The sequence below is a fragment of the Pholis gunnellus genome (assembly GCF_910591455.1).
Source record: "Pholis gunnellus genome assembly, chromosome: 8".
Taxonomy (NCBI): domain Eukaryota; kingdom Metazoa; phylum Chordata; class Actinopteri; order Perciformes; family Pholidae; genus Pholis; species Pholis gunnellus.
Genome location: NC_136534.1, coordinates 27,138,728 through 27,155,231, shown reverse-complemented (window position 1 = coordinate 27,155,231; position 16,504 = coordinate 27,138,728). Strand labels below are relative to the sequence as shown.

At 45.6% G+C, this 16,504-nt stretch overlaps 2 protein-coding genes across 2 annotated transcripts in view; both read right to left on the bottom strand.

The window, feature by feature from the left end:
• thbs3a (thrombospondin 3a) overlaps positions 1-4,488 on the bottom strand; it is a 13,171-nt gene extending 8,683 nt beyond the window's left edge. Inside the window, exons 1-5 of the mRNA XM_079164663.1 lie at positions 4,293-4,488; positions 1,796-2,002; positions 467-720; positions 286-388; positions 53-79 (exon numbers count right to left, since the gene is read on the bottom strand). Coding sequence (XP_079020789.1) covers positions 53-79; positions 286-388; positions 467-720; positions 1,796-2,002; positions 4,293-4,377 — 676 coding nt within the window. The 5' untranslated portion in view covers positions 4,378-4,488. The remainder of the gene's footprint in view (positions 1-52; positions 80-285; positions 389-466; positions 721-1,795; positions 2,003-4,292) is intronic.
• A 1,027-nt stretch (positions 4,489-5,515) lies between these two features.
• On the bottom strand, positions 5,516-13,782 carry LOC306699881 (metaxin-1-like). Its single transcript, XM_079164664.1, has 8 exons — positions 13,683-13,782; positions 11,050-11,119; positions 10,888-10,967; positions 9,205-9,297; positions 7,522-7,704; positions 6,403-6,479; positions 6,110-6,267; positions 5,516-5,991 (listed from the first exon to the last, which is right to left on the bottom strand). The coding sequence occupies exons 1-8, from the start codon at positions 13,761-13,763 to the stop codon at positions 5,756-5,758; spliced, it is 978 nt and encodes a 325-aa protein (XP_079020790.1). The 5' UTR covers positions 13,764-13,782; the 3' UTR covers positions 5,516-5,755.
• Positions 13,783-16,504: the final 2,722 nt, after the last annotated feature.

Genomic DNA, 16,504 nt, shown 5'->3' with positions numbered 1-16,504 from the left:
GAATCTGATCAGCTGATTATTGATTATGAAACATGAAGTTCAGTAAACTCACCGAGGATGGAGTTCATGTCTCCACCCACTGAAAGACCAGAGACACAGGATCAGACCACATCAGACCACATCAGACCCACATCAGACCACATCAGACCACATCAGACCCACATCAGACCCACATCAGACCACATCAGACCCACATCAGACCCACATCAGACCCACATCAGACCACATCAGACCCCCTCTCTGTGTTCTGGTGCTGAAGGAGTGAGGAGTTAAGGAGTTAAGGACCTGAGTTGTAGCCTGAAGTGTCTCCTTGGAAGGGACAGTCGGTCAGAGCCCCCGCTTTAGCCACAGTGCCCCCTAGAGCCAGTCTGAGGGACTCCACTGCACCCTGAAGGACACACACACAATAAGAGATCAAGAGGACCCGATGGGTCACATGAGGACCATCACGTGATCACACACAGACCTGCATTCGTCCGTAGGCCTTCTGTCCGTGTCTGATCTCCACAAGCTCCGCCTCTCCGGGCAGGGCGACCAATGACGGCAGGCCCTGGCTGGAGTCGGCCAATCGGCAGTTGACGTAGAGCTCCATGTTGACGTTGTCACGACGAAGACCTCCCACTCTCAAGATGATGGACGTGGTTCTACCGTCGGACAGGTGAGAGCTCTGCAGGTTCACCGTGTGCAGCTTCATGTCAGAGCGCAGGTACCGCACCACCACTGAGGAGGAGGAGGAGGAGGAGGAGGAGGAGGAGGAGGAGGAGAGGAGGAGGTGAGGGGGAGGAGGAGGAGAGAAGGAGGAGAGGAGAGGAGGAGGAGAGGAGGAGAGGAGAAGGAGGAGGAGGAGAGGAGAGGAGAGGAGGAGGAGGAGGAGAGGAGAGGAGGAGGAGAGGAGGAGAGGAGAGGAGAGGAGAGGAGAGGAGGAGGAGGAGAGGAGAGAGATAGGAGGAGAGGAGAGGAGAGAAGGAGGAGGAGAAATAGAGGAGGAGGAGGAAAGGAGGAGGAGGAGAGGAGAGGAGAGGAGGAGAAATAGATGAGGAGAGGAGGAGGAGGAGGAGGAGGAGGAGAGAAGGAGGAGGAGAGGAGAGAGATAGGAGGAGAGGAGAGGAGAGAAGGAGGAGGAGAAATAGAGGCGGAGGAGGAGGAGGAGGAGGAGGAGAGGAGAAATAGGAGGAGGAGGAGGAGGAGGAGAGAAGGAGGAGGAGAGGAGAGGAGGAGGAGGAGAAATAGATGAGGAGAGGAGGAGCTTGACCATCACTGCTCAGCGGTGGATGTGATGAAAGTTTCTCTTCAGACTGAATGAAATAATAAATCTTCACATTCAAACCCACAAAACTTTATTTAAAACTCAAACGTCTCAAAGTTTCCAGACAGAATACGAGTCTGTGGTTTCAATATTTCCATGGAAACATCACAGACAACGCACATGGAGAGCAGGTCATTATGGTCTGTCTGCGCTCATCATAACTGGGAGGGGTCTTAAGAAGGAGGAAGGAAGCGAGGAAAGGAAGGAGACGGGGAGACGATGAGGAAAGTCTTGTGGAAATGTATCATAATGGTTAAAGCTGCAGAAATACAGACTCATGTATCTGAGCAGGTCTGGCTGCTGCAGAGTAATCCTGATCTCACCCACCACCCCCCCCCAACCCCCCAACCCTCTACACAGGACCAGGGGAACCGCCTGGTCCTGGTCCTGGTGCAGCAGACAGAGGAGGACATCAGCGAGGGGGGGGGTTGAATAAAAGGTTGTTGTGTGTCTTTGTAAACGTTGTAAATAAAGTTGTGAGAGTCAAACCTTTATTGATCTTCCCCATGACGGACACCTCCAGGTACTTCCTGTTGTCCTGTTTGCTGTAGACGCCCAGCAGGACTCCGCCCACTTTGGCCGGCAGCCGAAACGTTGACACCACGTAGACGTCACTGAGCGCGCTCAGACCGGACGTTAGCTTCTCCACTGCCGCCGCGCTCTGTTTGGAGTCCTGGAGACTCAACACGTCGATCACTGAGGAGCAAGAGGATCCACATCAGACCACGTCAGACCACATCAGACCACATCAGACCACGTTAGACCACATCAGACCTCATCAGACCACATCAGACCTCATCAGACCACATCGGACCCACATCAGACCACGTCAGACCTCATCAGACCACATCAGACCTCATCAGACCCACATCGGACCCACATCAGACCACGTCAGACCTCATCAGACCACATCAGACCACGTTAGACCACATCAGACCTCATCAGACCACATCAGACCTCATCAGACCACATCAGACCTCATCAGACCACGTCAGACCTCATCAGACCACATCAGACCTCATCAGACCTCATCAGACCACATCAGACCTCATCAGACCACATCAGACCTCATCAGACCACATCAGACCCACATCGGACCACATCAGACCTCATCAGACCTCATCAGACCACATCAGACCTCATCAGACCTCATCAGACCACATCAGACCTCATCAGACCACATCAGACCTCATCGGACCTCATCAGACCACATCAGACCCACATCGGACCACATCGGACCACATCGGACCACATCAGACCTCATCAGACCTCGTCAGACCTCGTCAGACCTCGTCAGACCACGTCAGACCACGTCAGACCTCTTCAGACCCACATCGGACCACATCGGACCACATCGGACCACATCAGACCTCATCAGACCACGTCAGACCTCATCAGACCACATCAGACCACATCAGACCTCATCAGACCACATCAGACCTCATCAGACCACGTCAGACCACGTCAGACCTCTTCAGACCCACATCGGACCACATCGGACCACATCGGACCACATCAGACCTCATCAGACCTCATCAGACCACATCAGACCTCATCAGACCACGTCAGACCTCATCAGACCACATCAGACCTCATCAGACCTCATCAGACCACATCAGACCTCATCAGACCACATCAGACCTCATCAGACCACATCAGACCCACATCGGACCACATCAGACCCATCAGACCTCATCAGACCACATCAGACCTCATCAGACCACATCAGACCCACATCGGACCACATCAGACCCATCAGACCTCATCAGACCACATCAGACCCACATCAGACCTCATCAGACCACATCAGACCTCATCAGACCACATCAGACCACATCAGACCATTAGACCTCATCAGACCTCATCAACCACAGAATAAACTTACAGGCTTTTATTCTCTCAGGAGCCAACAGAAACACCACAGAGGAAGAAAAACAAGAAGTCACTTCCTGTCCTCCGACCAGCTGCTGACATTCTCATGGTTACCATGACGACTCTGTCTCATCAAAACAAACATCCTATAATAATAATGACTGACGGCACCCTGAATGCACCGCAGCTTCTGAATGCACCAGAGCACCTGAATGCACCGCAGCACCATTAAACCTGATCCATTGGACCTGATCCATTAAACCTGATCCATTGGACCAGATCCATTACACCTGATCCATTGAACCTGATCCATTGAACCTGATCCATTAAACCTGATCCATTGAACCTGATCCATTAAACCTGATCCATTAAACCTGATCCATTAAACCTGATCCATTAAACCTGATCCATTAAACCTGATCCATTAAACCTGATCCATTGAACCTGATCCATTAAACCTGATCCATTAAACCTGATCCATTGAACCTGATCCATTACACCTGATCCATTGAACCTGATCCATTACACCTGATCCATTAAACCTGATCCATTGGACCTGATCCATTACACCTGATCCATTGAACCTGATCCATTACACCTGATCCATTAAACCTGATCCATTGGACCTGATCCATTACACCTGATCCATTACACCTGATCCATTAAACCTGATCCATTGGACCTGATCCATTAAACCTGATCCATTGGACCTGATCCATTACACCTGATCCATTAAACCTGATCCATTGGACCTGATCCATTACACCTGATCCATTAAACCTGATCCATTGAACCTGATCCATTACACCTGATCCATTAAACCTGATCCATTGGACCTGATCCATTACACCTGATCCATTAAACCTGATCCATTGGACCTGATCCATTACACCTGATCCATTAAACCTGATCCATTGAACCTGATCCATTACACCTGATCCATTGAACCGGATCGATAATGATTCATAATGTCGAGGTGTGACGTTACCGGAGTTCTTCAGGAGTTTTAACTCTTAACAGCCAAACTGAATATTTAGATGAGCGGAGAGTTTAATTGATTTCTGGTATTATAGTTGTAGCTGATGAAGCTCTCCGGTTAGTTCGATGTCGTTACCTTGAACCTCCGGTCCGTCCGGTGCTCCCTTCGTGAGTCCGACACAGATGATTGACAGCAGGACCGGGACAGTCCAGCGACCCATGACGTCTGAAACCAGCGGGACCGGGAGAACGAACTTTAAGTAGAAACTTGTGACGGAGAAAAGTAACGGACCGAGCAGAACCGGAGCGCTTCAGACCGGAGGAGGACCGAGGAGACCCGGAGCCGAGAGAGAACCGAACGACCGGGTTCACGAGCGCAGCTGGAAACTGCCGCTGGCGCGCGCTCAAGTCTCCTCCGAAGAGGCTCGTGCGCGCAGAGTGACTGGAGGTAATTAGCATAAAGCGCGAGAGGTAAGAGTGACTCTCCTGTGGTTTACTGGGACTCTACTGAGACTCTACTGTGCCGTGAAAACACCGATTTAAAAGAACGACGCGGTCGAACCACAGGATCCTGGAGAATGTAGTTTTTTAGAGTCACGGGTCAAAAGGTAAAGTTTGTAGTTTTAGCGCCAACATCTGGAGGAAGAAACACACATTCCTCACTTCATAGATTACATCACATGTCCTCTATTAATGTGTAATAACATGAACACTTTCTGTAGTCATGAACAAAGGAGACGAGGATCTGAGGAGACACGTCTCCTTCCTCCTCGCACCGTTTGTTTCTTGACTCTGGATAGTTGCCGTGGAAACCGGCCTTCTAACAGCTGAACCTCGTGGTGCGTACAAACTGGTTCCAGATCAGCCCGTTAGATTCCTGAGTGATGATGTCATGTGCAGCTGTAACGTCCTCTGGGTCCAGACCCGGGTCAGGGGGGGGTTGAGCTGAAACATCTGGATGATGTCATCGCTCTCTTCCTCTGCTGTGGATCCAGTTCATGTTGTAAAGACCTGAGGTTCAAGACCAGCAGCAGAGATCAGGTCCCTCCCCTCCCCCCTTTACCACCACGAGGGCCCTTGAGCAACATGAGACTCTACTGTGATTTACTGAGACTCTACTGCACCGGGTGTCTTTCATTAAAACACATTACACAAGATAAAAAAACAGTTCCTGAAGGTCCTACAGTCATTTTAGCTCCCAAACATAGATACATAGTGTACACACACACACACACACACACACACACACACACACACACACACACACACACACACACACACACACACACACACACACACACACACACACTAGATTTTATGCACAAAGAGAATTCCTGTTCTTTCAAGAAAATGAACAAGTTCAACATAAATCTAACTCATAAAGAACTTTTAATGTATTTCTGTACACAAACCAACGTCGTCCACTTCCTGTCCACCGCAGAGCTCCGGACGTGTTGGTGAAGATTATCATATTTTAATAATACCGACTCTTCTTTGGTGACAGTAAAACCTCTTCAGAGTGACACAACTAATTATTGTTTCGCTATAACATCTCTACTTCCGTCCAAATAAAGTCCCATGATGCCTTGCTGCGTCTCCTCAGCCGTCCTCGTCCTCGCCGTGGGATCCAACGATGGTCTCCTGGTCCGGCGGCTCCTCCAGCGCCTCCTGCTGGATGGACACCATGCCGGTCAGCAGGGCGTAGCTCAGCATGGCGCCCAGAGCCACAATGGCCGACAGCACCTGCTTCCTGCGTTTGTTGGGGACGTGGTCGAAGTCGCCCCCGTCGGGCTGCGACGGCGGCGCCGGAGACGACGTCTTCTGACCGCAGCTCTCTGAGGAAAAAAACACAAACAAACACGGAGGAAAGATCCACGTCAGCAAGAAAACACGAGTCACAAGAAACAACGAGGTCGTCTGTTTTTGTGCGATGTCATTCCGGTGATGTCACACCTCGGCCGTCCCGGGGGAAGTAGAGCAGCAGGATGTTGCTGCAGAAGTTGCTCAGGTTGTCCAGAGACTTGAGATGCTGCTGCAACTTCCCGTTGGGCAGCTTGGACTTCAGGACGGGAGCCAGGTGACCGAAGACGAAGGCGTCCAGAGACGAAGGCCTGCGGAGTCACAGCATGACTCAGCACGTTTACAGAGATATTCCAACATATTGAAGCTTCACATAGAGTCCAGTAATATACATGAGAAGGCCTGTGAGATAAGCCTGATGCTATAAATATACACGGATGACTTACGAGTCCCCGAAGAAGAACTTGTGTGAGCCGAGTCGCTGGGAGAGAAGGTTCAGACACTCGGTGGCATCGCGGTACAACTGGAAAACACAGCAACAGTTGTGTTATATATATATATATATATATATATATATATATATATATATATATATATATATATATATATATATATATATATATATATGTGTGTACGCTTCCAAACACAGAAACAGATCGGACATGGTTCTCTGTGTCATTGGACTGATAGAACAGGAAATGATGATTGTCGTTACTTTGAAGTTAGTAACTTAAGTTAGCTCGTTAGCTAGGTAACGTTAGCTTGTCCTGAAGGTCTTCGCACAGAGTCTGTATTGTTCGATTGTGTTTTCTTGAATTTATCCTCCAATAAAACTTGTTACAGAACCCTTAAAATACTGAGTCTACAAAACTGAGTTGATTAGTAGGTGAAATAAACAGCGCTGGTCCCAGTTGAAGCTGATGAATGAATGACATTAGCATGAAGCTAACGTTTAGCTGCCTAAAGCTCAATCACTGCCAAGTCATCTTCACTACATCCTTTGTTTTTTGAACATCTTGATTCAAAGCTGTTCTGAGATCTTTAAACTCTAGATCTCTGTGTTCTTTACGGTTTAATGTACGGTGGCTCTGAGCCGTCAAACTACTCTGATGGAAAAAATACCCACAGAAAAAACAAAACCCATAAAAAGTGTGATTATTAATAAATAATAATGTGTAAAGACCTTTAAAGTGGTGACGGGCTGCTGGTCATAAGAGTCTGAAAGGACCAGAAGTGAAGTGAAGACGAAGATGAAGAGGACAGAACGAGGAGAGAGGGAGCTCGAGGAGCAGCTGGTTTGTTTTTATGAGTCTTACTGAAACAAGTCGGCACAGAAAGCTGAGGAGGTTTTAACGTCGACAGGAACAAATTGTTCGTTAAACCACTTTCTCCCGACCTGTGACCTGTTTCCACACGTCGTTCCATCACTGCAGCTTTTTCCACCCGAGACATTTTCCCTGTTAAATTTGTTCCAAACCACTTGAAGGAGCAGCCTGAACACATGGAAACGAGTTCTGGAAAAAAATGTTCCTAGAGTCAGACGGAGACATGTTTCCTTTCCTCACCTCCTTCTCTAGCTCCTCTCCGGACTCTAGGCTCTCGTCTCCTCGCAGCAGACGCAGCTTCTCCAGCTGACCGCGCTGCATCCGTCCGGGCAGGAAGAAGTTCAGAGGGAACGGCATGTGGTCGGCGTACCAGCGGCGAGTCACGTCCACGTAGTTCTTGGGCTCAACCCAGAAGGTGTAGATCTAGAACAGACAGAACCTTCAACACCGGCAGCAGAAGAAGAAGAGCTTCTGTCTGATGATGCTCATGATTTATTTTAGGGTTTCTCACCAGAGCCGGTTTGAGTTTATATTCGCCTCCTTATCTTATTGTATCTTATTGTATCTTGTCGCTTCGTATCTCATTGTTTCGTATCTCGTAGCTTCGTATCTCGTCGTTTCGTATCACTTCGTATCTTGTCGCTTCGTATCCTTCGCTTCGGATCTTGTCGTTTCGGATCTTGTTGCTTCGTATCTAGTCGCTTTGTATCTTGTCGTTTAGTATCTTATCGCTTCGTATCGTATCTTATTGCTTTGCATCGCTTTGTATCTCGTCGTATCTTGTCGTTTCGTATTGCTTCGTATATTGTCGTTTCGTATTGCTTCGTATCTTGTCGCTTCGTATCCTTCGCTTCGTATCTTGTCGTTTCGGATCTTGTTGCTTCGTATCTTGTCGCTTTGTATCTAGTCGCTTTGTATCTTGTCGTTTAGTATCTTGTCGCTTCGTATCCTTCGCTTCGTATCTTGTCGTTTCGGATCTTGTTGCTTCGTATCTTGTTGCTTCGTATCTAGTCGCTTTGTATCTTGTCGTTTAGTATCTTATCGCTTCGTATCGTATCTTATTGCTTTGCATCGCTTTGTATCTCGTCGTATCGCTTCGTATCTTGTCGTTTCGTATTGCTTCGTATATTGTCGTTTCGTATTGCTTCGTATCTTGTCGCTTCGTATCCTTCGCTTCGTATCTTGTCGTTTCGGATCTTGTTGCTTCGTATCTTGTCGCTTTGTATCTAGTCGCTTCGTACCGTGTTGCTTCGTATCTTGTCGTTCCGTATCTTTTCGTTTCGTATCTTGTCGTTCCGTATCTTATCGCTTCGTATCGTTTCGTATCCTTCACTTCGTATCTCGTTGCTTCGTATCCTTCGCTTCGTATCTTATCGCTTCGTATCGTATCTTATCGCTTCGTATCGTATCTCGTCGCTTCGTACCGTGTCGCTTTGTATCTTGTCGCTTTGTATCTTGTCGTTTCGTATATTGTCGTTCCGTATCTTATCGCTTCGTATCGTATGTTATCGCTTCGTATCGTTTCGTATCTTGTCGCTTCGTATCTTGTTGCTTCGTATCTCGTTGCTTCGTATCCTTCGCTTCGTATCTTGTCGCTTCGTATCCTTCGCTTCGTATCTTGACGCTTCGTATCTTGTCGCATCGTATCTAGTCGCTTCGTACCTTGTCGTTTCGTATCTTATTGCTTCGTATCGTTTCGTATCTTATCGCTTCGTATCGTATCTCGTCGCTTCGTATCTCGTCGTTTCATATCTCATCGCATCTTATCGCATCGTATCTTGTTGCTTCGTAGCTTGTCGCATCTTATCGCATCGCATCGTATCTCTTCATATTGCATCACTTCATATCTTATCGTTTCCTCAACACCAGCAGCAGCAGAGCTTCTGTCCATGACGATGGTGATTTATTTTAACTGTTTCTCACCAGAGCCGGTTTGAGTTTCTCCTCCAGCAGAGAGATGAAGGCCAGGCTGTCGGCTCCCTCTTTGGCTGAGAGGTCGTAGTCCGCGTTGTATTTCTGGAAAAAAATACAGAAAGCTTTAAACCTGCAGAAGGAAACCAGGTGGAGACACTGATGGAGGTCTAAGGTTTCCTCTAAAGGACCCGCTTCAACTTCATCCAGAGTTCTGGCCTGGGCCTCCTTCACGGAGGCTTCATAAGTGTCTACGTCTCTTGGTGGTGCAGCTCTGAATCTTTCTAGCTCGGCGAGCAATCAGAGCTTTACTTTTTTTAAGTGACACTGATAAAAACACTATTTACATAATTTGACAAAGACAGACAGTTGGTTTTTAGATGCTTCAGAAACTTCAGAGGTCTTAAAAATCTACATCCGAGTAAAAGATATTTACTTCTACTTCAACAATATATACTTATAACTTAATGTTTGTATGTGTTTATATTAATATTCCATTGTTTTTGCTTATTATTTTGTTTAATCTTTGATCAAATTAATTAGAATTTTCGTATTTTATCGTATTGTTTCATATCTTATCTTTTCGCATCACATCTTATATATTTTTTCGTGTCTTATTGTATCTTTTAGTTTTGTATCTTATCGCATCGTTTTGGATCTTTTTTTGTATCGTATGTTTTGGTATCTCATCTCTTCGTACACGACTGTATCACAACACTGTCATATTGAGAATAGCAGTGAAAGGTCAGTGTGCATGTGAATGCATCAGTGACCGTAAACCACATGTAAAACCCTTCATGAAGCTTCTGTTCTCATCTGATCGAGCTTCTGTATTAACGCAGTAAATTATAACCGCTGCTGGAGAACACAAGAGATAATCACACCAGAGTCATGAGGATCCGTCCTCAGGAGGAAAGTCTGGTCTGATTTTAAGGTTTCCACTGAATTAATTTGAAAGTTGCAGTGAGAGCTGCCTGAGGCGGAGCAGCAGCTTCTTCAGCAGCAGCTCTGCTCTCGTCGTGGTTTCTGACTGACCTACCGCAGCGCGAGGCAGCGAGCATGCTGGGTAATGTGTTCCAGCTGCTGTTAGTCACAGAGTTTCTTCTTCTACTAACGCAGAACAGATTTCTGAGAGGAAAACATGAAAACACTAATATATGAAGCTGATAAATAAATATAATAGTAATAATACATTTTATTGAATAAACTCAGACACTTTACAAAGGGGGTAAAATATATATATATAAAATAATAAATATACATATATATATATATATATAAAACCGGTCTACTAGAGATTGAGACCATAAACTCATGTTTACAATGTTTACTGAGGTAATAAATCAAGAGAGAAGTAGAGTCATTTTCTCATAGACTTCTATACAACCAGAGGAGTCGCCCCCTGGTGGACACTAGAGAGAATGCAGCTTCAACACGTGAAGCTGTGACTTCACGTTTCAGAACCAGGTTATCTTCTGGTGAGGACTAAAGATTATGTTTAATTTACTAAATACAGTTGATAAAGTACTGTACTTAGTACAAGTTGACTTATTTGTACTTAAGTATTTCTCTTCTTACTGCACTACATGTATCTAATTCAACTTGTGCCTCTTTGTATTGCATCTATTTAAAAAAACACTTTGACGGAGTGGAGAGTAAATCAGCCATGATGCATGCTGGGTAGGAGGAGGTTACCTGTTTTCTGAGGTGGATGATGATGTCAGAGGGTCTGGTCAAACTCTCTTTCTGATTGGTCGTCAGAGTAGGAAGTAATCCTGAGAAAGAAGAAACAAACAACATGAACAACAACAACAGTTTGTTGTTGGGGAGTTTCATGAGTCTGTAGAAGCGTCTCACCACTAGGACTCCTCCAGGGGTTAGACATCTTCCTGAGCTTCAGAGGAGCTCCTGCAAACTGAGCGTAGGCCTGCAGAGACACAACAACAACAACAGATAAACAACAACAACAACAACAGCACCAAGACAAAAACAACAACACCAAGACAAAAACTAATAAAAACAACAACACCAAGACAAAAACTAATAAACAAAAACAACAACACAAAGATAAAAACAAATAAACAACAACAACAGCACAAAGACAAAAACAACAGCACAAAGACAAAAACTAATAAACAACAACACCAAGACAAAAACAAATAAACAACGCAAAGATACAAACAAAAACAACAACAACACAAAGATAAAAACAAATAAACAACAACAACAGCACAAAGACAAAAACAACAGCACAAAGACAAAAACAAATAAACAACAACAGGACTCATGACCCCTAAAGCATCTTAAAATAAAATAACTTCTTCAAGAAGATCTGAAGTTTAAGACGTTTCCTAAAAGTAGTATAAGTGTGTACTATGTGTACTATGTGTACTAATACTGTGTGAAGTGAGAGGAAACACAGTTTTACAGTAAACGTCTCAATGACACTTCTCTGCAAATAAAACATTTAAACCAGAAGAAATGAGGAAGAACACACACACACACACACACACACACACACACACACACACACACACACACACACACACACACACACACACACACACACACACACACACACACACACACACACACACACACACACACACAGTTATAAGGTTCGTTTCCCAAATTGATATTTCAGCCTCAGAGATCCAGAATCTGATCCGGGTCCTGGACCCCTCATGGGTCCACCCCCGACATTACCCAGAGTGCACTGCTGCTCTGTGCTCAGATCTCATGGATCACCAGACCCTCAAGACCACATCAGACCGCCTGCTGCAGCAAAGGATTCTGGGAGGTCTAGACTACAACCAGGAGTAAAACCACTTCATGAGGACGGATCAGGATTTATGAAATATAGATAGTATTTAATCAGAGAGACGCAGGGAGGGAGAGGGGGAGAGAGAGAGAGAGAGAGAGAGAGAGAGAGAGAGAGAGAGAGAGACACAGAGAGAGAGAGAGAGAGAGAGAGAGAGAGAGAGAGAGAGAGAGAGACACAGAGAGAGAGAGAGAGAGAGAGAGAGAGACACAGAGAGAGAGAGAGAGAGAGAGAGAGAGAGAGAGAGAGAGAGAGAGAGAGAGAGAGAGAGAGAGAGAGAGAGAGAGAGACACAGAGAGAGAGAGAGAGAGAGAGAGAGAGAGAGAGAGAGAGAGAGACAGAGAGAGAGAGAGAGAGAGAGAGACACAGAGAGAGAGAGAGAGAGAGACACAGAGAGAGAGAGAGAGAGAGAGAGACAGAGAGAGAGAGAGATCAGTTTAAACTGCGTTGGTGCCTCCTGGTGGTCGTCTGAAGGATTTCACTTCACATGTGATCTGATTAAAAGAGTTAAAGTGAGAGTCTCTGGGTACATCTCAAGTCCCTTAATAGTCATCTCCTCGCTCCTCCATACTGACGGCCGTCCCAAAGCTCTCATTTAGCTCTGAGGAGAGAGGAGAGAGGAGAGATCTCTGAGGAGCCATGAGTGAGGACGCACGAGAGCAGCCTTCCAGGAAGTGTTTTAACGGTCGACACGCCCCCTCAGGGATCATCTGTTATCTGATTGGACGCTGCAGCCGATCGGCTGATGATGTTGATCAACATGTAAACAGTGAAGATCAGATTAAACTCGAGTTTATATTTGATCTGTTTTCTGGTTTAAATAGATGTTCATTGTAGTCTGAACAACAAAAGAACCACAAACAACTTTCTTCATTTATTAATGATTAGTGTTTTCATGATGTTTCCTCAATAACTTCATGATGAAAGGATGAAAGTGAGAGATCTTTACATCATTCATCATCATTTCATTCAGTCACGTGATCCTCGTCGTCAGAAACAGACGTCTTCACGTGACGCTTCAGAGGAAAGGACGTCTCATGTCTCTTAAACATGTTTCCTCGTTTCCTCTCTCCTCGCATTGGTTTCCTCCATGCATCCCTAGTGGGAGGGACTAGGACGCAAGGAAAGGACCCAAGTGAGGGAAACGAGGATGCAATGAAGAGACTTGTTATGTAGCCTGTGAAGACACACTGGAGGAGGAGACTCCTCAGTCCTCTTAGTGAACTACAAACATGGCCGCCGCTGCTCTGTACCAACTGGATTTCTGCTGATACTTTAACATGAAGCTGATAATACTTGTGTACTTTTACTGCTGATACTTCAACATGAAGCTGATAATACTTGTGTACTTGTACTACAGATACTATACATGTACTGCCTACATACGTAGTAAGCCGAACTGATCATTAATTAATCGATTAATTGTTGCAGCTCTATTTACGGTGAACACGTTGCCTGTGACGTCATCACGTCAATTCGAACGTTTCTTTACGTTTCAAAATCACTCAGTTTAACCGTTAAAACGTTTTCTGTCGGATAACCATCAGTCTGTCGTTAGCATGCTAACGCTAGCTGACGTTACCGTGTGATTTAACCGGTGTTTCTCGGTGTGAACGAGGCCGACAGACCGCCGGTGAACCGGTTCGGTCCGGTTCTAACGGACACTCACCAGAACCACCAGACAGTCGGTGCTGACGGACGGTAGACCCCAGTCTCCTTCCCAGCAAAACAACTCGTCGGGCGCCGCCATCTTCAAGCCGGGACCGTGACCTCTGACACCGGAAGTGAAGCTTGACGCGTTGACCACCATAATAAAATACAGAGCATCGTTTACCAAATTAAAAGTCTCAGTATAATAGCACAAGTACTGCATCCAGAATACTACTTTAGTAAAAAATATAAATTTAGTAAAACTATCAGTTTACTGATGGTATAAGTTATAAGTACACAAGTATTATCAGCTTCATGTTGAAGTATCAGCAGTAAACATCAGTAGAACTCTGACTTCCTGTTTTCTCTCTTTCATAACTCAGTTACTCAACTAGTTTTTAGTGACAGACGCTAAAGAGTCCGGAGCAGAAGTAAAGAAACAGATTTAAATAGATTTAAATAGATTTAAATAGATTTAAATGTGTTTTAACAGAACTTTAAATCTGTTTTCAACCTCAAACTGTCTTCCTGGTTTTCTGTTGTCGTCTCTAAAATGAAAACAGGAACTCTCACAGACTTTATTTCATATTTTACCAAATTATTCTTTATTCATATTTAAGACAAAGTTACTGACATATAGTTCAATACAATACAAAAAAATATGAATGCTAAAATAATAAAAAATAATAAATCAATCAATAAATTCATAATCACTCAACAACTTTACATGACTACATGTCCCAGAGAGCATTGCTGTAAGAATCGACCAATCAGAGATTCATTTTAACAATTGTGTTTTTTAACGATACATGTTGGAATTATAACAAGTCTTCAGTAAAATGTGTAGAAAACCGACAAAGAGTTAGAAACAGCAGAAATAAACTTTATTATTTCTGTTTCCCACCACAATTACACATCGACACCGCCCTAAAGCATCCCCTGCTTTATGGTCTGTTTGACTCTAAATGGACCATCATTTACTAAATGAACATCATGCTGTATTGAAGAAGACTTGAAACTAGAGATTGAGACCATAAACTCATGTTTACAATGTTTACTGAGGTAATAAATCAAGAGAGAAGTAGAGTCATTTTCTCATAGACTTCTATACAACCAGAGGAGTCGCCCCCTGGTGGTCACTAGAGAGAATGCAGCTTTAACACATGAAGCTTTGGAGTCACTTTAAAGAACCGGAGGTTGCCGGTCTGGTTTCTGCTCAACGTGCTGGATCATCGATGTAGAAAGAAAACCCCGTTCATGAAGCAAAAGAAATTTGACTTCCGTGTATAAAAATACCCAAATCTCCATCATCACTGGGGCCCACTGAGCATGCTCACTACATCACATTACAGTCATTCAGCAGACGCTTTTATCCAAAGCAACTTACAATAAGTGTGTTCAACATAGTATTCAAGAGAACTACTCGTCACCAGAAGTCATGAGTTCATCTCCTTTAAACATCTCAGAGCATAAACCAGAGCAGACGTACAGAAACACACTAGCATGAACACAACCAGTGCTGAGAGGAAGGCTCAGGGTAGAGCTTCATGAAGAGGTGAGTCTTCAGCCTGATGGAAGATGGGCAGCGACTCTGCTGTCCTGACGTCAGTGGGGAGTTCATTCCACCATCGTGGGGCCAGGACAGAGAACAGAGACCGGGTCCATCGGCCGCAGGGACCTCTGAGCGACGGGGAACCGATCGCCCCGAGGCAGCAGAGCGGAGTGGTCGGGGGGGGTGTAGGGCTAGACCATGGTCTGGAGACAGGAAGGAGCTGTTCCTTTCACTGCCCTGTAGGCTAGCACCAGAGTCTGAACCTGTAGGCTAGCACCAGAGTCTGAACCTGTAGACTAGCACCAGAGTCTGAACCTGTAGGCTAGCACCAGAGTCTGAACCTGTAGACTAGCACCAGAGTCTGAACCTGTAGACTAGCACCAGAGTCTGAACCTGTAGACTAGCACCAGAATCTGAACCTGGATGAGAGCTCTTACAGGGAGCCAGTGTAGAGAACGGAGAAGGGAGGTTGTGGGAGAACTTGGGGCGATTGAACACCAGACGAGCTGCAGCTTTCTGGACGAGCTCCAGAGGTCTGATGGCCGACGCCGGGGCTCCGGCAAGTAGAGAGCTGCAGTAGACCAGGAGGGAGATGACCAGAGCCTGGATGAGGACCTGCTCCGTCTCCTCAGTGAGGAAGAGGAGAATCCTCCTGATGTTGTAGAGCAGGAATCTACAGGAGCGTGTAACCGATGAGATGTTTGCTGAGAACGACAGTTGGTCGTCCAGGGTCACACCCAGGTTCCTCGCAGTCAGAGTTGGCGTCACCACGGTCTCGTCCACGGTGATGGACGGGTCTCGGTGCGGGCAGCCCTTCACCAGGAGGAACAGTAGCTCGGTTTTGTCCAGGTTGAGCTTGAGGTTGTGTGTCATCATCCACTTTGAGATGTCAGCCAAGCACGCGACGATGCGTGCCTCCTTTAGCCCCGCCCCTCCCCAACTCTCGGTCAATCCTCGCTCTCATTCACATGAACGGAGGAAGTTAAATAACTTCTGTCATCAGCTGATAAAACTTCAAAATTGATTCACCTCAAACTAAAATATCCTCCGAGTTACAGACGTCTCGTTCTCAATTTAGGTCTGTGGGGAGAAGCTGTGTGACGTCAACATTAGCTTCAAAGTACAGCTGCAGAAATTTACAATTTATACGTTTGCAGTATTTACAGAGGTAGTAGTATTACAAGCAGTAGCAGCAGTATTCAGAGGAGCAAAGAGGAAGACAGACGGCTGTGTGTGTAACGTTGTAATAACATGTTTATACTATCAATACAGAATCAAGAGTTGAACGT